A 21,168-nucleotide genomic window follows, 5' to 3' on the forward strand; every position below is an offset into this window, starting at 1 on the left:
TTGCACTATTGATACTTTTACTCGAGTAAAAAAATGTGAGTACTCTCTCGCTCTCTCCGCCTATCCCTCTCCTCTCTCTGTATGTCTCTCTCAGTCATTTTCTCCATGTCTTATCTCTCTCCCCCTCCTCCACTCACTCCCCACCGCCGCCCCTTACGCACGCTCACACACAGCCGGTGCACTTTCCTCCTCCTCGATCGGTCAGACGGGAGAGATTCCCATCGTAGGCGTGTAGCTCCGTCAGCAGCAGAGTCTACCCTGTACTCCATCGTGCGTACAGAGATGGCTTGCGGCTTGTAAAGAGAGAGAGATAGATAAATAAACGGAGGAGGTATCACAGCTCCGTTTTCGTTTTCGCGTGGATATCGCCATGAAGTCTCCGCGGCTCAGGGGAGTGTTTCTCTGGATGACAGTGTTGTCGGCGCAGCTGGGGATGATGTCTGCCCGACACGGTAAGTAGTACAAGGACATCAATGGAGACGCAGTTATAAAGTCCAGACTTAGCTGCAGCTAATGAACTATAGTGTCCCCACTCCCCAAGCATTAAGGCGCTGCGTAAAATCTCACCATTTGGCAAGGTTTCGTAGTTAGTTAATAGTTTGTTGAGTTTGTACTTTGTAGCCTATAAATGACAAAATGAGTTGAGTGTGATGCTAAGTGAGAAGTCTAAAACGGAAGACTTATTTCTGTTTCTCTTTACTTGCATTAATAGGCCTACTGGTTTGTTGCTTTTGGACGGGAGGCTACTATAGTAGCCTACACACATTGAATTAGTGCAATCTCTATACGATTTGGAGATTAACTGTTTTTCTGTTTACACAAAGTGAAAAATTGCTTCACGTGGGACTAAAATATGGTTTCACCGACATAATGTTGCTGAATTCTCGGCGCATGAATCATAACACTTCAGCACCCATATCTCACTATATAAAGACGGGATGTTGTTGTGATACATAGTTTTATTATTATGGTTCATCGCAATATAAGACTATGCCCCCACATACGCTGGTTTTCATACGCTCTGGATAAATGCTTAAAAATACATTTTATGTCCATGTTAGAGCTAGAGCATGTATTGATGTATGGTGTGATAGGAAAAACATCGGCAGCTTACAATCACACGCTGTGACTTTGTCGCAGCGGTGAGCAATCCTTGTTATTCCACTTTACCACAGCGGGGGGGGGGGGGGGGGGTGGGTGTTCACTCACACGTGCACCCAATTATCCTTTATCTTTGCCATTGGCGTATTCACTCTTCTTCAATGGGGGAATCGGGGCACTATGTTTTTCCATAGAAATTACGTGTAAGGCTACATTTACACGTTTAATATCTGGAGCTAACTAAGCAAACAGGCTCCAGGGTAGAGTTTGTCTCTGTGCACATGACAGATTTGGTGAGTCATTAAGTGCTTTATTGTGGACTGTATAGCCACAGAGCGCCCCCCTCAGAATTTGGGGTTGTTTTCCTGTAAAGTTGCTTGTACATATTGGCATTAGTTGCGGGTTGGATGTCTTTTGGTCTTGTTTCTGAAGTGCATTTGCTTATTTTGGGCTTGCTTCTTTCTTTCTAATGTTGTTTAAACCAGTGTGTCCCCATGTGTCAAGGTCCTTGGTGGAACCCCCATCTGAGATTTTATTTTCTATCATTATTCTATTTGAAAATAGCAGATCTACCAGCTCCAAGGTCTATATATATATTATCGTGGTCGCTTTTGGGGGCTTCTTTCCATACACCTGGTTGCTTATTTCACTCGAACAAAACGGCAACATCGATTCAAGGCAATTAACATTTTGCATTATATCATTATAGGCCTAATCTCGAATGCATGATGGTTAATTAAGCCTATTCATTGCGCTGCTGCGGTTCAGGACCATGGCCAGCGCCATACAACCACTAGTTGAAAGAATGGTGCTTTTGCGTTGGCATAATGGAATTGCTTTGTGCACACACGTGTATAGCTAAGCTATAGCCGACGCGACGCCCTATAGAACTGAAATGAGTTGAAAAGGAGATTTACGAGGCTTATTGTTTTAATTATCCCAATGTGTGAGTGCATGCAGTCAGTGATATGGCTATTTGTGTGCACACTGCTGCAGACGGCGACACGTCACCTACTACCACATCAAATTCCTCGTAATTGAACAGTTTTCTGATGTTTCAGAGCGTGGGCTGTAAGGTAAGCTTAGTCTCTCTATACACTGTTCTGTAGAGAGTGTACACACACACACGCACACACTCCAGTGCTGGCCTTGTTTCGTCTGACTCTGTGACTCACTCCCTCTTGACGAGCGTAATTCGCACGTCAAACGATGTTAAAAGTCAGAGATGGGTCATAGCATACCAGCGTCATTCTCATATGAAATTGTAGGGAGTGGAGGGGGCAAAAGAAACAGACTGCGTGCGTGTGAGAGAGATAGATACACAGACACAGTAATATTATTCAAACCTTTTTCACTCAGTGGGCCTGCCAGTCTTTCAGTATGCATTCACTCACTGCATTTTCTACAGCAATATTCTGGCTCCGCTCAGGGCTGGCTTTACTAGTCTGGAGGCCAATTAATGCATTGATTGATGGCACAGAATGATCAGACTAGGGCACTTTCTGTAGGATTGTTTTACTAAAGTGTGTCGACCCCCCCCCCCCCAAAAAAATAATCATTTTTGAAGCATAGTATTGGTAATAGTTCAAGCATTTATAGGAGTTGAGGCATTCTGTTTGACTCTCTCCACAGATGTATTGTAAAAAATAGCTGATAGCCTTTGTTGTGGTCGTGATCTTTTAGATCGCCTATTTTGGCGGAGAGTGATAGGCAGTGGTGGAGGAAGACTGACAAAAGACAGGAAACCCTTTGCACTGTAGAAAACGTGTGTGTGTGTGTGTGTGTGTGTGTGTGTGTGTGTGTCGTAACATACTTCCAGACGTAAATCAAAGGTCACGTGATATTTCTGTTCCCATAACTATGAGATTAGTTAAGTGAGTTTTGTAGCTTGGATTGAATCTAAGTTCTATTTTGTCTGCTGCTGCAGTCCAGACAATCAGGCCAACGAAATGAATTTTCTTGTTCTGACGAAGAGGCAACATTGGCTCGCATCCTAATCTCTTTATATGAGATAAATTATTATTATATATACTTTACTTTTTTTAAAAATAGAGCACTGTTTCTCATGCTATAGGGGCCCAAATGGACTCTTACAGGTCTGTAACTCTGAGAGTACAAATTAAAAACAAGGACCTGCAAGGGTCTATTTGGTGAAGTTTTGTCACTCGTCTCGAGATACAGACTTGTAAGATTCCATTTGGTTCCTAATGATTAAATGTCTAAATGGGGACCCCCCCCCCCCCCCCCCCGTTGAGAGCCAGGCGGTTAAAGCGACGCCCAACAGAGATTCCTCTGTGAACTGTCTCTTGTCGGCTTAACCCATTCTGAACGGGAACCCATTTTGGTGTTAGCAATCATGTTATGCTTTAGCTATTGAAAAATAGCAGATCTACAAGCTCATAGCGCGCCACCGAGTGGCGCGCTATGAGTTTGTAGGTCTGCTATTTTTGAAAAATCGAAGAACGACTGACATTTTTTAGAATCTGATCTCAGGTCAGAATGGGTTAATCAGACCAGTGTGTGTCCATTGAAAACCTCGTATGAATCTGATCTCAGGTCAGAATGGGTTAAATGAACTCTGCAGCAGTGCTGCATTGGCATTTCATTAATCGGCGTCTGGTCCGTCTGTCACGCACACAATTACTCCCTGAAAACTCTGAAGACACACCATTACCTCCAATAATTGTTCATAATTGCACAGTGAAGCTCCGTGGTGGAGCAGGTGATTGAAGGAGGATGCTGATTGAGGAGACGGGCATGAACCCTTTCATCCGTGGGAGAAAAAACAAACGGACTTTGACGAGACATGGGGATCAAATTCTTCCCCTATAGAGGGTATGCGCGTGACATCATCATCAGGAAGCTAGGGGAAAGGAACTGGTCGGAATAACGTGTCCCTTCCACGCGCTACGTCCTCTGTCAGGCGAAAAGAAGCAGCTTGGACTCCTCATGCATAGAAGGAGGCATGAGGTCAGTCCGCTGCCCCCCCAGGTTGGCAGAGGAAGTGTAGCGCCTAGGATTACATTAGATAATTGGCACTGGGTGAAAAGAAAACTGGGTTACAAAATCGTGGGATAAAAATTTTTAAGATAGGAAGTTATGCAGGAACGCCTACTGAGTGGCAAAAAACTACTTTCTGGCTTTGACAGCCCATACATCCACACAGAAAAGTCATATCTGATTGCATTAAACCATGTTAAACTCACTTTGCATGTTGCTTTGCCACTCGATTTGCCACTCAATGTGCCATTCACTTTAAGCAGGCGCATACCCTCTATACAGTAGCAGTGGTTTTCAACCTTTTTCGTATCGAGGTCCGTTATTTATTAGCCGTTTTTTAGGGCCACGGACCACCATTTGACGAGATTTAGCCTCTCAAATAATAGGCAAACGTTCTACTCTTAAGATTTAAATATCTATAATTTGGTTACCAACTCTCCATAATTTAGCTGGGGACCGCCTGGAACCAAGGGACACTGGTGTTTAAACACTGCCTGGCGCCAGGGCTCCACTGGGCGCGTCTGCGTCGCGTCAGCGTCAGCGTCACCGTCACAGAATGTTCCCTTTTTATTCAATGAAGGGTGGCTCCACTGCCCGCGACGCCCCGCGTTGCGTCGCGTCTCCGTCACCATTAAAATTGAACCGGTTCGTTTTTTGACGCACGCGTCGGAGACGCAACGCGACGCAGACGCGCCCAGTGGAGCCCTGGCGTTAGAGCAGTGGTTCTCAAAATCTTTCTAAATCAAATTTCATTTTTTTTGTATTTTTATGCCTGCATGGATTGACCTTTTGTTGTTTTATTTTGCTCAATGCTGTAAAGCACTTTGTGACTGTCTAGAAATGTCCTATATAAATACATTAATTATCTGAAATTTATGCTGTGCCAGGGAGGGGACCCCCTGTACAAGATTTGTGTTGAGATTGATTTATTTTATTAATACAAAAAAAATCTGATCTTTTTTTTAAATAGCAGATCCACAAGCTCACAAAAAATAACCTACAACTGTCCTTTTGTCCAGCCTAATTTTGAAACAAAGGAATTGGTTCAGGTCCCTAAAATTTGGGAAAAATACTTCTTCTTGCCCTGAAGTGGGGGACCAAAGTGGCCGTGTCACTATTCAGGCTGGGAGACGCAGATGCAATATAAACCACCCTTAAAAAAACGGAACCAGTTCTAGAACCACAGTTCTTTTGGTTGGAAAAGGGGCCACAGTGTTGCGAGTCGTTTATCTTTCGAGCTGTACTGTATATGTTTTACCCGGCTGTTAGCTGGGATTGGAGCAAAATGTTTTGCTTTGGAGCAAAATGTTTTACCACTCATACAAGTGGCAATCCCTGCTTGGCCAGAGGAGATAATTGTGCTTATGAGCTCCAGGCAGTATTGAGTCAATGAGTGGATGTCCTACAAGACTCGGGAGAACACCTCCAACCACTGCAGATGTGCTAGTAATAGTGTTTTTTTTTTGTATTATTGTAAATACTGTGATGGAGAAAACTTGTCCATCACAGTAAATTGATGTATCGGCCTTGCTTACTGTACATTTCTCTGGATTAAGAGCATCTGCTAAATGCCTAAATTGTGACTGAGACCATCTGTAGTGACTTCTTGGGTGGTGGAAGGATCTTTCCTGTTTGTAGTGAGCCGGTGGGTGGTAGTGGTAATGATGGACAGGAGAGAGACCATCTGTGGGTGGTGGCAGGAGTCATGGATTTCTCTATCAATTAGTAATCATATTCATTAGTAACTGATCCAGAAAAGGTTGAGAACCACTCAGGACGTCGGTAGGCCCCCCCCATTCAGGCTGGTCAGTGGCCCTTTGAAAATATCCTATCTAAAAGCTTTCACAAGTTTTTAACAATGCGTCCCATCACTGCATTGTTAAAAACTTGTGAAAGTACATTTTTATACCAATACCTTTTATACTTTTACTCAAGTATAATAAGTGGCAATTTGCGGGGGCAAAAGTTTGAGAACCACTGATCTATACACTGGAGGGAGCGACGGCCGGGTGCGGTCATAGCCGGTCTATGTTTCCTCTCTCTCTGTCATGGTACATCAGCGCTCTCAGTTTAATGGCCGTTTTCCACGGTACGATAAGCGGCCGGTTGGCTGCTGCTACACTGTGACAGGTGTCAGGGTCAGTCAGGGCGCCTGCCTGCACAGTGCACACACACACACACACACACACACACACACACACACAGACACACACATCGAGTCCACATCTATTCAGTCTGCCTGCTTGGTATGAACACTGCTTGGAACAGCGTCTGTTCCATTCCTTGTTTTTGTTCTTCCACCACACAGCTCACAGACAACCTGGATACATACTGTAAGAGATATGACATGGGAGTTCATAAGGCCTTAATGAAAAGTCAACGCAAACACACACACACACACACACACTCGCAAACACAAGGGAGCGTACGTACGTGTGGCTCGTTTCCACATGACATCTGCTGTTGTTTACAACCTGCAGCCTTGCGAAAGGTCATCTGTATACTTAACGCAAGTGCACGCACCTGCACAGCATGTTAGTAATGATGGCAGTGTTGATTCTGACAGCAAATACTTTTAATTCGTTTTAGTCATGAGCTTTTGAATATTTTTGTCATATTCTTGTCACCTGAAATGTTTTTGTTTTAGTCTAGTTTTAGTCGAGTAAATATCATGACTACGGTATTTTGTATTTTGTCAGGCCTTGATGGCGGTGTAATAATTACTCTTGGCTGCATGCCAAGACTAAAATGGTTGCTGCAATGCGTTTGTAGATCTGCTATTTCCAGAGCGCATCACAGTCCGAAACCAAACTGGTCCGACTCCTAGTTCTACTGGATCTCTTTTCCAGTAGTCCCTCCTTAAGATTTTAGACTAGGTTTAATTTGTTGACGAAATTGTCACTGGTTTAGTCATCATAGGATAGTTTTATTTAGTTTTTGTCAGGGAAAACGTAACCTTGCGTCGCCAGGGTTAGGGCTTTCCACAAAAGCTGGTTCTTTATAAGAAAATAGTTTATTTTAAAATGTTTCTATAATAAATCTGAAAATAAACTGGTATTTCTTATACCAGTAACAAGCAGGCTATAGTATATCTCAGGTCCCCTTGCAGTTGCATGTCATGTTAGTAAGAACTAGGTAGGAACTAACATTACATGGCAATGTTGTTACGGGGACATACAGTATTAGCATGCGACAGCCAGCTCAGCAGACGCTGTCATATTTACTTGAGTTTTAATCATCATAGGTTAGTTTTTATTTGGTTTTCACAAGTGAAAAAAAGGTCGTCGACAAACGTCACAGTTTTATTCGGCAACATTAACACTGTACGCAAAGCACATACTGGTACACATGCACACACACACACACACACACACACACACACACACACACACACACACACACACACTACATTCTACAGCTCCTGAGACATCTGACTGTCTGCTAGTCAGTTTAGGATAAACGCAGATTGGGTGCGTAGCGGCTAAGGTTTAAGCGTTGTCCCTGCGGTGTGATATGTCTTGTTGCACGTTGACCCACATTGACCCTACCGTAGCAACGCATCAAATTTAACGGCCCAAACCACACCAAAGGGTCGAGACGGTTTTAGCGCTAACTCCTTGCAACCGTTTGGATCCAAGGAGTTGCATCGTGACCCTTTGGTGTGGTTAGGGCTTTAGTCCGACGTCCCAATAATCGGATATTACTAACCCTAACCATAACAGGACGCGGAAGCGACGGGTGAATCTTAACCGCCCACATATTCTGCTAACCCAGTGTTTCCAAAACAACCCATTTTTATGGGTCGCAACTAAGTAAATGTTCTCTTTTTCTTTTAATTTTCATATATATTATTTAAAAGATCTGGAGATGTAGGTTTGCGTCCACCTCTGCTGTAAAAGTTTGAAACTAATAATGTGCTAGTGTTTTTCAGAGCCAAGCGATCATGAATCACATACTGTACAAATCCACGGAGCGGCCCCCTGTGCGCAATAATGTTGTGGTTTCAAGCTGTGTGCTTTACTGTACGTGACCGCTATGATTGCACCCAGGGCAGCCTGTGTAGATTTGTCTATAGTCTGAGATCCACTTGAAGCAACGCCGTTATTGGACCTCATTATAATTAGCGTTACATTCCTTGTTTGTTATAATCTACGTAATGAAGTCATCACTCAATGTCGTCATCATAACCATGTCATGTAATTGCCCTATATAATGAATCGTCGAATGAACATTAGCGACAACTCCGATCGACTCTAGCAACATCTGGATATAGGAACAGAGAACTTTACTGTGAAGAATTAACCAGGAAAAATCATGACCATTACTGCCAAGTCAACAAGCAAGAGGGGCTCAAAGATGACCATGAAAGCCGGAACTAAGACCAGGCACAGAAGGGCGTCGAGGAAGCAGAACTATAGCCACTACGTGCACAAGGTCCTGGCGAACATGGAGGGTAACCCTTTCACCATCTCCACCAAGGCCATGGCGATTGTGAACTCCTATGTCAACGACAACTTTGAGCTCTTGGCCCTCGAAGCCTCTCGACTGGCCAACCGCAACAAGCGCTCCACCATCTCAGCCAGGGAGATTCAGTCCGCCGCCCGCCTCATCCTCCCCGACGGTATGGCCAAGGACGCCCAGTCTGAGGCCAACAAGGCTGTCAGCCGGTACTCTACCTCAGAGTAAAACCTTCGTAAAAGCTGAGCACTAATACAATAAGAACACAAAAAAACAATCATCCACAGATCTGTCAGTGTAACAACAAAACCTCCCCACGGGAACATCAATGCAGACTATACCAGAAGGAAGGTTCTGTTCTGTGATGGATAGAGATGATTATATGCAAATAATCGAAAATAATGAAAATAACAGATCTACAAGCTCACAATGTGTGCATCGCATGTGACCTGGTAAGATTTGATTTTTTTTTTAAAGCTATTTTGCAATGGGGGGGGCGGGGGGTGTCCACAGCCAAAGACCAATAAGCTATGTGGGGTCCTTGCCATGGAAATCTTTGGAAACACCCGTTTCAACTGAAGAGATTAATCATGGCCAGTGGGTCCAACAAAACCCAGGCCATGATGCTGCAAGACGGCAAAGAGTATGGGCTACACACCATGTATTGCAAAGTGGTCAGCCAAGCAGAGCAACTGAGGGAGGCGGAGAATGGTCTGAATTATCACGCTGACATTGTGGGGACAGTCGCCCAGGGCAGGCAGGCTTGGGTCGAGCTGGAAGTCGTTCCGGAGGAAATCTGGCATGTCAATGCTGTAGCCTTGAACAAGGGCTATAGTATGAGCTGGGATCATGCCAACAGAGGGCACCGATCTGGGAAAGACATCAAACCTTCACGCACGGAGGTACAGATGACATCGAACATGCCCTGTCCTGGTAGTGGTGACAACCAGATTCGGCCTCATTTGGTAGATGGTGGTGGAGCAGGAAAGAAAGGAGGTCTCTTGATGCCTCGTTTTAATCTATTGTCAGGACAAGAGAAGAGACATCATGACATGAGGAGCAAAGGTGGTCCAGAAACTGGGACCTTAACCACATCCCCAAAATAAGGGATGTCAAGGTTAACCTTGACATCCCTTCATTTGGGGATGTCATTATGCAGAAGAAATTGTCCGAAAAAAAATCGGAAAAATGTTCAAAATAATTTAGAAAAAGAGTGGATTTGTGTTTAGTGGTTAAGAACCAGCTCTAGTTCCCAGACATTAACCCACACAAGATCTTGTCCTCTGTTAAAACTCGGGTATTTCTAATGGAGCTTACAGTATCCTGGCAGGAGATGATTGAGAAGGAAACATCAAGCTATTTTCGCTTTAAAAATAAATAAATCAGTAGCTATTTATTTTTTTCCCCGAATGGGCTGAAACCATGCTAATATTTTGGTCAGAGGTAACCTCACCATCTATTCCAAGGCCATGGCCTCTATGACGTCATAGAGGACTGACGTCATAGAGATCACAGACATCACTTCATAGGATCACAGACAGTGTCAAGTAACTAAAGTAATATATTACTTTCAGTAATATTATTACTTTTTTCCTGGTACTCCACTTCAGTGTAAACTATCAGCTAAACCCTTAATAAAAGCTGAGCACTAATAAAAAAAAATAAGAACAGGAAAACCAATCATCAACACATCTGTCAGTGTAACAAACCATTTCCCCATGGGAACATTGGCACATCAATGCCAACTATACCAGAAGAAAGAACAAACTGTTGTTTTTCTGTTTAGTGATGGATAGAGATGAAAATAATACAAAGAATCAAAAAATAGTGAAAAGCTACAAGCTCACAATGTGTGCAACACATGTGACCTGTTAGACCAGCTATTCTTTTAAGCCTATTTTCCACAGTCACAGACTATGGCTATGTGGGGTCCTTGCCATGGAAATCTTTGGAAACACCCGTTTTAAAACACATCGACGTTATGATCAAAACCATGTCGAGCGTTTTAGAGTTATGCGCATCTTTTGTCGGCCCGTAAACGACGTGCGCGAAACCGGTCTAGGATCGCTGAAGAAGGGAAATTATTTTAATATCAATAAAAATTACCCCGCCGTCGGGGGGGGGCAGCGGCTGTCCACCTCATGAACAGCTCTCAGCGGGTAAATGAGGCTGGTCAAGGTCTCAGGTTCCAACTCCGATATTTGGACCCCCTTGGGGTTTAAGAGGCCAAAGGCGCCTATACACTTCAAACACTTCCAAGGCACCCCGTGGTTTTGATTGTATACACGTCATTAGCATAATTAGTGTTTAATTAACTGAAGAGATGAATCATGGTGGGTGGTCAAACAAAAACCAGGCCAAAACCACATGATGCTGAAAGACAGCAAAGACGCAAGAGAAGGCTACACCATGTATTGCAAAGTGGGGTCAGCCAAGCAGAGCACTCGAGGGAGGCGGAGGATTGTCTGACTCTGGCAGTGTGCTGACATTGTGGGGACAGTCGCCCAGGGCAGGCAGGCTTGGTCTACCAGAACGAGCTGGAACAAGGCTATATAATCCAAAGGACAGGAGGAAATCTGGCATGTCAAGGCTGTAGCCATGAACAAGCGGGGCTGTATGAGCTGGGATCATGAAACAAAGGGCACTGACCTGCATGGGAAAGACATCAAACCTTCACACACAGAGTTACAGCCGACATTGAGCATAATGCCTTGTCCCGGAAGTGATGACAACCAGATTCTGACTCATTGGGCCTCGTTGGGCCTCGTTTCAGGACAAGAACAGAGTGACGGCAGAGATGAGCAGAGCAAAGGGGGTCCAGCAACTGATGATTATTTCTGGGTTACTTTCTTCTGCATAATGAAAGTAACCCAGGTTAAGAAGCGGCTCTACCGGGGCACGGTGGAACAGTTGGTAGTGCTGTCGCCTCACAGCTAGAAGTTCCCGGGTTCTATTCCCACTCGGGACGCTGTGGGTGCTGGCGGCGTGTTTCCTCCTCCGCGTCATCAGTGCCCATACCCGAAGGCGGGGTTGGCGAAAGGGCCTTTCTGTGTGGAGTTTTCATGTTCTCCCCGTGTCCCCTAGGGTAGGTATACCCTCACAAAAAACATGCAGTAATCCTGGTCACTAAACTGCCTCCCCCTGGCCAGCCGGGGCGCCTGATGGAGGGGAAAGGAACTGGTTGGAATAACGTGTTCCTTCCACGCGCTACGTCCAACCAGGGAAACTCCCCCTGTCAGGTGTAAAGGAGCAACTTGGACACTCAGGCATGAAGGAAGCATGAGTTCAAGTCCGTTGCTCTCCCCTTGTCCCCCATATATGGAGACTAGGTTGGTGGAGGGTGTGTAGAGCCCAGGATCACATTAGATGATTGACACAGGGGTGAAAAATGGGTTACAAAATCGTGGGATAAAAAATATATTAAAAAAAGAAATAAAAAAGAAGCAGCTCTAATTCACCAGCTTCACATGTGATTTTGTTCTCTGTACAAAGCATGTGGCACTGGTAATAGAGGATTGAGCAGGAAACATCAGCGCAAGCTTCATTAATATCAAGGCTTCATCATCTAAAAAATATAATGTATATTAGTCAAAGTTCCCCCCCCCCAATCTGGCTGAAATATCCGATCTACAACCTCATGACGCATCGCGATGCCAATTGTCTATGAAAGTTAGAAAGATGCAATCCTGGGAAATATCCAATCAGATGAGGGAAAAAAAGGGTATCCTGTGGAATTATAGGCAGGTGCCTCTGAGTCCAGACTCAGAGGCACCACACTGCCTATCTATATTACATATTGTGATGTCCAATCATATGTCATAGGCCTATGTGTAATCTTTGTCTAATCAGAGGAGAGAGGAAAAAATCACACCCGTGTGAAGTGAGGGTCGCTAATATATTAAAGTCTAACTCATGTTGATTAGGTGATGTAATGGTGAACATTAAACGCCATTAACAAAGAGACGTAATGAGCATCGTTATGACATAAATTTTCCCTACATTGAACTAAAGACAAACATTAAACCTGTATATTGGAGGGGGCTAGCCGCGCCTCAAAAAGACCAAGGTAATAAATAGTCTGTTTGCCTATCGACAACCACATAGTAATAATTACACTTTTAAACATGCTTAAACGTGTTTAAATTGGCCAACCAAAAGTGGTGAGTGATATTGTCATTTAGACGAATACTTAGGTTGAAAGTGTTGAGGGGAAAAAAAAAAGGTTTCATGTCTGTATCTCTGTATGGATTCTGATATAGCTTATCTTTGTGTTTGCAGGCTGCCTGTTTGAGAAGAAACTCTGTGGCAGGGACCAGCTCTGCTCTGACGGTCAGTATGTTAATTGCGTTGGCAGTATACATTATCTCCATCTGACTGCACAAAATGTACATCAGCTATTGTTTATTTCAGATGATTTGTCACAGATGATTTGTCACTGCACATAGTTCTCTTCCGCTCCGTTTGCTATTTTCCATCTTTCTCAATTTCCTCCCTTACCGCTTCCGACTGCTCTTCCCTGACAATTGCTGGGCAGGCAGCCATACATTTTTATTTTTTTATTTTTGCGGGCCGTTATTTTCTTCTGTTGCGGTTGTTTGGTCATTATGGCTGCTAGTTCCCATACCTGATGTTGTGTGGGAGTCCCGACTGCTCAAGCTCGTACTGAATAACTGCTAGCTTGCATAACGTCTTCAGACTAGGATGTAAATCTGAGATGTACTGTACAGGCCATCGTGTTTATTTGTGTGTGTGTGTGTGTGTGTGTGTGTGTGTGTGTGCTTGTATCACTGTGCCCTCAGGCGTCATCAATGGGTGTCATCCTCGGCTTACACGGCAACATCCCGGGGGTGATAATTAATTACGGGTACATTTTTAGTACACAATTCAAAGCTAACCGCTTGAACCCTAGCATCCCTATTCACGGGGGAATTTAGACTAATTAGCTGATATTAGTTTACTAAGTATAGAGGGTTTAAGAAGTGGTTAAATAAAACATCCCGGTGTCGATGCAGTGTTCAAGTCTAGGGTATTCTCTAGAGCAGTGGTTCTCAACCAGTGGTCTGGGGACCACCAGTGGTACTTGAGGGGTTTCCGGGTGGTCCCCAGCTAAATGAGTCCACGATTAGAGGATGTAAAATATTTGTTATTTTGATCAACATTTTGCCTGTTATCTCTCCTATGGCACCACATCAATACAGCATATAGAATAAGAATTGTGGACAAAATCTTATCCAAACGACGACAAATTATTCTTACGTTTTGGGTCTGAAAGGCATCAAATGGTGGTCCGTGGCTCAAATGCAGAATGAATAATACTGGACCTTCACATGGAAAAACTGTTGAAAACCACTGCTCTAGTATTCGTTGGCATGTTCTGCACTGTACACAGTGCACATTATACTTAAGCTTTGAAGGCCAAATCTCACCGGAGGATATAAACTGCTACTGGGCATTTTAATGTGCCAAACAATCCTGGCAGATATACAGTACACTACAGCCAATGTGTTCTCTGCAGAGTCTCTGACTTTTATCAAAAGACTGGGTCGGTCCTGTGCCAGTCGAAGATGGCATTGCGGCGCATTCTTGTGAGCTCGTATACAGTAGATCTTCCATTCTCAAATGACCGAAATATATATATATATCCTGTTATTATTATATAAAAAAATATTAATTTAATTCCTGAGATGGGAAAATATGTTTTTCTGTGAGTTAAATGTGTGCACGCTGCACAAATGTGCTGACCTCATCACATTTGGAGGCTTTGGCTGTTTTTGGGCTGTTTTTAGCCCAAAGGAGTGTTTTTCGTGCAAAACGAATGCTTGGAATGGATTCAGAATCATGATGACCCCCCAGTTTGACACATTACATGCTTCTTAAAAACAATATTTGTTTTGCCTTATATGTTTTTAATGGTACTCCAACGTTCAACGCCTGAATTTACCATGATCCACAATTTATATAATACTCTATTTTTAATATATGATTATAAGGATGAACCTAAGGATCATACAAAAAAAACCATGAACGATTACTTTTGCAATTTATTTTGGGTCAAATCTTAGATTGACTGGCCTATTAGCGGTTTCGTGGAACGACTCACTAAAAACAAACAAAGAGAAAATTGTACACAGTTGTCTGTACTTAGTTGCACCATCTGGGATCAGATCACTTCCGCCCACCGTGTGTCTCTCCCTATTAACTCTCCCAGTGTTTGTCTCCATGAAGGTTTCATCAAGGGGCTGCTGTTGTCTCTTAACGTTCTCTCACCCCGGGACAGGAGGAAACGCTATTGCTATCGGGTAGTAGTGGTAAACAACGACCCCATCATGCCTCAAACAGTACAGTACAGTTCGCTGTGGGCTCCCAGTATACAGCCTATATAGCTGTCGAGTCATTTCTCATCAAAAAGAAGGAAAAAAAACAGCTGGGAGACAAAATGAGGCAGGGGAAAGAGAATGGAGACAGAGAATGGAGACAGTAAGAGAGAGAAAGGGAAAGGGGGGGGGGGGGGGGGAGAGATCCTATACGAAAGCGAATAAGAGAAAGACAGAGAGATGTGTTGAATAAACCATGCAAAAAAGAGTGAGTGAGTACAACTCTTCATATCAAATGTATTCATGTAGCACATTTAAAACACAACTCATTGTACCGAAGTGCGACACTAAATGCAAAGCAGAACAGAAGAGAACAGTCAATCATATGGACAACATAAACAAAAAAGGTAAAACATTTAAAAAAAAAATAGGTTAACCCCTATAATGCCCATATTCCATGCATTGATACTTTTACTCAAGTACAAAATGTGAGTACTTTTTCCACTACTGGCGTGCGTACGTGCTTATGTCTGTTCATATATACATGCATGATGTGCTGCTGGTGTGTGTTTGTGTTTGAGTGATGGCGGTCAGGTGTACTTCATGCCAATCAGCCAACCCCAGTGAGAACATGTCCATTATTGACGCTATGGTGTGTTTTCTTTCTGTCCAGAGGGGGGGCTCTTGTGTGAGCTTGTTAAATCGTCTACTTTCGGAAAACATTTCAATCGTGACATTTTCTAAATGTTCTCTTGTTGTCGTGTGGGAGTGATTGTATCAAAGCTCAGGACACCACCGTTGCATGGAAACAGCGTGTGCTGTTTGCAGACGTGGACAGGCCTTTCCTGTGGGATGTTATGGATATGCCAGGAGTTCAATCACGATGCGCATGTCGTGCGTGTGTGTGTGTGTGTGCGTGCACACGCATGCACGCACCTTGAACGTCACGCTATATACGTAAGCATGCATATTCCACACACACGCGCACGTGTTCATTCTGCCGGATAGAAAGCGTGGGAGGGTCAAATGAGAAGTGGAAATTGCGTGCATTTGTGGTCAAGCGCATGATGAGGGACATGTTTGCCATTCGATTACGTCCATACACATTATGGGGGCGTGTGCATGTACATCTGTACGTTTGTACGGATGTAAATTGTAGGCATTGTACTCCTGAATCAGACCGAATGAAAGAGAGAGAAACGGAGAGAGAGAGATTGAGATATCGTCAGAGATATAGACACAGACAGTATAATTTATTCTCACAAGTATGAATCGTGCTGAAGAGAGACAGAGAGAGAGAGAGAGAGAGAGTAAGTAAACGATAATTTAGAGATTGAAGGAGAGCTATAGAGAGGCAGAGACGACAAAAGTGACTGGTGAAAAGGAGAGAGAGGACGTTGAGGAATATAGAGGACGGTAGAAGAGATAAAAGAGCAACGCAAAGTGGCAACAACGGAGAGCATTAAAGAGATATATAGAGTGATTGGAGAGAGGGGGGGTGGGGGGGGGGGGAGTGTCAGAGCAAACGTAAACAAGGCCTCTCTCCGTCAGCGGCGGTGCTCGACCAATCCCGGCTCACCCTCTGTGTCTCTATGACAACAATGACATCAACTGCCTGACGACTGAGAGTGTGTCTCCCTCATGTGTAAGAAAGAGTGGGGGGGAGGAGAGAGCAAGGTGATGACTCACCAAGAGCTACACACCAGTGGTGTGTGTGTGTGTGTGTGTGTGTGTGTGTGTGTGTGTGTGTGTGTGTGTGTGTGTGTGTGTGTGTGTGTGTGTGTGTGTGTGTGTGTGTGTGTGTGTGTGTGTGTGCCCGTGTGCGTGCCCACGTGTGTCTTCCTTTATTGATGGGCGTATGCCGTTGGTTTCCACCTCAGTGCACCTTGGCATCGATTGTACTAGTCTCTGTATTCACTCATTTTCTTTTTATGACTGTGGCGGAGAACGCTGCGCTGTCTTAATGGTCTGAGATCTCCCATAAGTGTTGAGATCTGGTGACTCCCGAAGGCCATTTGCATGGATTAAAGTTCCCAGTCGCCGCGACTGATTTCAGTCATTTTTTGGCTCCCGTAGAAGCCAAGCGTGTCTTCTGTGAAAGCATGCTGCCCACTCGGAAAATAGCAGGTCTATACTGTAGATTGGCTATCTTCGGCCACTATAGTTATTTTAGGATGAAAGGGTACTTGAAGTGATCAAACTATCAATAGAATGCAAGTTTAGAAGCACCTTCCAGAAACATGAACATGTCGAGACGTGTTCTGAGCTATTATAGTGTTCGTATGACAAATTAGAGCATTAATTCTGTTTCTGCCCAATAAGTACCTCATTGTCATGCTCATCAAGCCCATTCATTGACCCCTCGCGCCCTGTAGACGGGGTCATTATGACCCCATCACTATGTCCGTACACGGACAGAATGTGTCCGTGCAGGCAAGTCTTGGTCTTGTCCGTTGCAATTTGCAATTGCACTTTCTCTTTTTACGCACCATTATAATGTTCTTATTTTGATCATAAAACCCAATTACTGAACGTCAAGTCTCCAGGTTTTCTTCTATGACACTTATTTACTACGACACTACTATGGCACAGTCGGAATCCAACTACTACTATGCTTCTCAAATGTTTCATTTGCACGGACCCCCTTAACTATGAGAGTGTACAAATGGAACCAAATGTACCCATAAGGTCCCATCGGTATAGAGGTGTTTCATCATACGATAAAGGCGATCTCAGAATAACTGAGTTGATAATTGAGTACTCTTTTTTTTTGAGTGGTGCAACCACTCCTACAATCAGCAATGTCCATGTACCTACCTGTGTGTGTGTGTGTGTACCTGTGCACATGAGCCTGAGTATGTTACTGATTTATACCAGTAGGGGGCGGCAGAAACAGAGGGAGGGGTAGTGCTGTGTAATGAGAGAGAGAGAGAGAGAGAGAGAGGGAGGGGGGGGGGGGGGGGAATTGCACCACTCAGTTCACACGTGTGTGATTTTTTTACCTAAGAAAAGGTATCAATACCGCAATGTAAATGATACTCTGTTACAAGTCTGGAATTGACTTGAGTAAAAGTGCAAAAGTATTGGTATCAAAATGTACATAAAGTGTAATGTACATAAAGTACCACAATTAATTGTCAAAATACCTCAAGATTGCTTTATTTGTCATTCTTTCCAACTGCAGCAGCAGTTGTCTAGTTAAAAGACAACACAGACTCATACAAGAATGAATATATCAAGACAATACTCATCACTCAAAAACATTTAAAAACTGAACATAGAGTTTCATCATGTCATCAGTTCATGTCCAACTACCAGGGAGAGTATAGAGTTCAAAAGTCTGATCGCCTGGGGAAAGAAACTGCTCCGCATCCTTTCTGTCCTGGCACTGATGCTCCCAGATGGCATAAGGGAGATCAGGCTGTGAGAGGGGTGGGTGGATCCTCAATGATGCCAGTTGCTCTCCTCATGCATCTCTGCTGGTATATTGTATGTCTGCCAGGGACAGATAGCTGTCTCACCGTCCTGTCCAGCTGTTTTCTCTCCTCAGCTGTGCTGTTTCCATACCAGGAGGTAAAGAAGTAGGTGAGAATGCTCTCAATGGTGCCTCTATAAAACATGGTCAGGGCTGGGGACAGGCAGGTCGACTCTCTTCAGCTGACGGGAGGGGGTAGAGACGCTGCTGGGCCTTTCTAATGATGGCAGTGGTGTTGCTGCTCAGGGCCAGGTTGTCCGTCAGCAGCACTCCCAAGAATGTGGTGCTTGCTACCCTCTCAACGGCTGAGCCATCGATGGTCATAGGATGGTGTTGTGGCCTGGTTCTCGTCCTGAAGTCCACAATAATTCCCTTTGTCTTTTTGGTGTTGAGGGAAAGATTGTGCGCTTTACACCAAGCTGCCAACTGTTCGACCTCCTCTCCCGCTTAGTTATGAGGCCGACCACGGTGGTGTCATCAGCAAACTTTATTATGTGGTTGCTTTTGAACCTGGCCTTGCAGTCATGTGTGAGTATAGAGTGAACAATAGGGGACTCAGAACGCATCCCTGAGGAGATCCTCTGTTCACTTCAATCATGGCTTTAGATGTTTTGTTGCCTACTTCTTTGACTGTTTGCCTCCTCTGTCAGGAGATCCAGGAACCAATTGCAGGTGCCAAACCTGCATGTCGTTCTCGTGGTTTATGGCACAGTGCACACGTCATGCCACTCGCCCACCCGTGCGAGAATAATTATGATTAGATAATAATGCTCTGGAATGGGGAGGGATGACTCATCTGACTGTATTTTTCCCCACATCTCTGCAGACCAGTGTCTGTTTATTCTTTTGCGCCAACTCTCAAATTTGTTAACGAGGCCTTAAATGCACTGTCTGAAAACCTATAACCCTTTACAAGGCATCTTTGTCATTATTACTTTAACCATTATTTTATGCTTTGGCTATTCAAAAATAGCAGATATACAAGCTTGTGTATCTGCTATTTTTGTAAAGCTTGTAGATCCGCTAATCTGCTGTTTTAGATTTTTTTTTTAAATGTGTGCAAATCTTTGAATACCGTATATTGGTTAAAGCAATTATTTTTGCCTCCTATATACAGCATTTGTCCCCACACATCTCAATATTTGCCATTGACGATGAAAGGAGAAGTTAGGTCAAAATGTCAGTCAAATATGACGTGAAGTTGTGGCAACACAAACCATTATATGCCATTGACAATGAAGGGAGAATTACGTTATATGTAGACCAGCAAATCGGCTAATCATGAAGGTACTGAAAGACTCACCCACCTCATCTTTTCTCTTGGCATCTTGATCCACAATTGAGATGAATTAATTGGGCCTGCTCAGCATGTGTGAGCACATTTCCCCTGCATGCCTCATGTGCTATAGTTGATGGAGTGACTCTTCTCCTCATTGCAGATGGGTTGTTTGGACAGTGCCGTGGGCCCCAGGAGCAGCTGATTCAGTACCAGGTCTCTGTTCCTGTTCTCCACAAACTCCAGGAGGTCCTCAAAGAGCTGATGATACAAGGTGACTGCCAGTACATGGTTTGAATTATAGAAAAATACCAATAAGGCCGGACTATGACTACTTTACCATTGAGCTAAGATAGATCCTGCCTGTTTGCTCAGGGTATGAATAGAATCTTTTTTTTTTTTGGTAATGTTCTATCCCACAATTTTGTAACCCATTTTTTTACCCAGTGTCAATTATCTAATGTAATCCTGGGCGCTACACTTCCTCTGCCAAACTGGGGGGGCAGCGGACTGACCTCATGCTTCCTTCTATGCATGAGGAGTCAAAGTTGCTTCTTTTCACCTGACGGGGGAGAGTTTCCCCGGCCGGACGTAGCTCGTGGAAGGAAAACGTTATTCCGACCAGTTCCTTTCCCCTCCATCAGGCGCCCCGGCTGGCCAGGGGGAGGTAGTTTTAGAGACCAGGATTACGGCATGTTTTTTGTGAGGGTATACCTACCCTAGGGGACACGGGGAGAACATGCAAACTCCACACAGAAAGGCCCTTTCGCCAACCCCGCCTCGGGTATGGGCACTGATGAAACGGAGGATGGAACACGCGCCCAGTGCCCACAGCGTCCCCAGCGGGAATCGAACCCGGGACCTTCTAGCTGTGAGGCGACAGCACAGTATGAATAGAATCTTGACCATCGGGTCAAAATTCGTGTCTGATCCTGTGTCTAGGTGAGACATGACCTTTAACACGGTATAAAGGTCTCAATAGAAGAGCAGGGAGATACAATAGAGTTATGTCACATGAATAAAGTGAGTGTCAAAGTGAGTTTAATGTTGTTTAATGCAATCAGATTGGACTTTTCTGTTTGGACTTTTCTGCCAGAAAGTAGTAGTAAAGAAGCATAACTTCCGTGAATAATGATAATGATGAACCACCCCAATAAGTGTAAGTTATATTGTATTAATATATCCTGTAGGCCTACTCTATCATACAGATTAACAAACATTTACATTTTATAAAAATTAATTAAAAAAAAGTTACATAGCTTCTGAACTCAAATTCAAACCTTAAAAAAAAGCATCTTGTCGCAGAGTTAACAGTTAGCAGAGTGTCCAGATCTCAAACAGTTACTTTTCTCTGGACTAAATTGAGTTCTCAGTTCACCATGGCAACAGACCCCTTACAAAGGTCAGCCACAGCAGTAATTACATCAAATCTTTTATCTTTTATCTTTCATCCCCTCGTCACCTTTAGCACAACGCTCCCATTCAGACAGAGTGACTCATTGGACAAAAAGCTCAAAAGCTGAATATGGTTCAGCTCCTATACA

The 21,168-nt window shown here is 44.0% G+C and overlaps 1 protein-coding gene across 1 annotated transcript in view; it reads left to right on the top strand.

The window, feature by feature from the left end:
• The first annotated feature begins 363 nt into the window (after positions 1–363).
• Positions 364–21,168, top strand: part of LOC308311713 (receptor-type tyrosine-protein phosphatase-like N) — a 42,149-nt gene continuing 21,344 nt past the window's right edge. The window contains exons 1-3 of the mRNA XM_080758499.1: positions 364–452; positions 12,838–12,888; positions 19,788–19,898. Of these exons, the coding sequence (XP_080614625.1) occupies positions 371–452; positions 12,838–12,888; positions 19,788–19,898 (244 nt within the window). The 5' untranslated portion in view covers positions 364–370. The remainder of the gene's footprint in view (positions 453–12,837; positions 12,889–19,787; positions 19,899–21,168) is intronic.

This window comes from Protomyctophum bolini, assembly GCF_963924005.1.
Source record: "Protomyctophum bolini genome assembly, chromosome: 24".
In the NCBI taxonomy this organism is placed as follows: Eukaryota; Metazoa; Chordata; class Actinopteri; order Myctophiformes; family Myctophidae; genus Protomyctophum; species Protomyctophum bolini.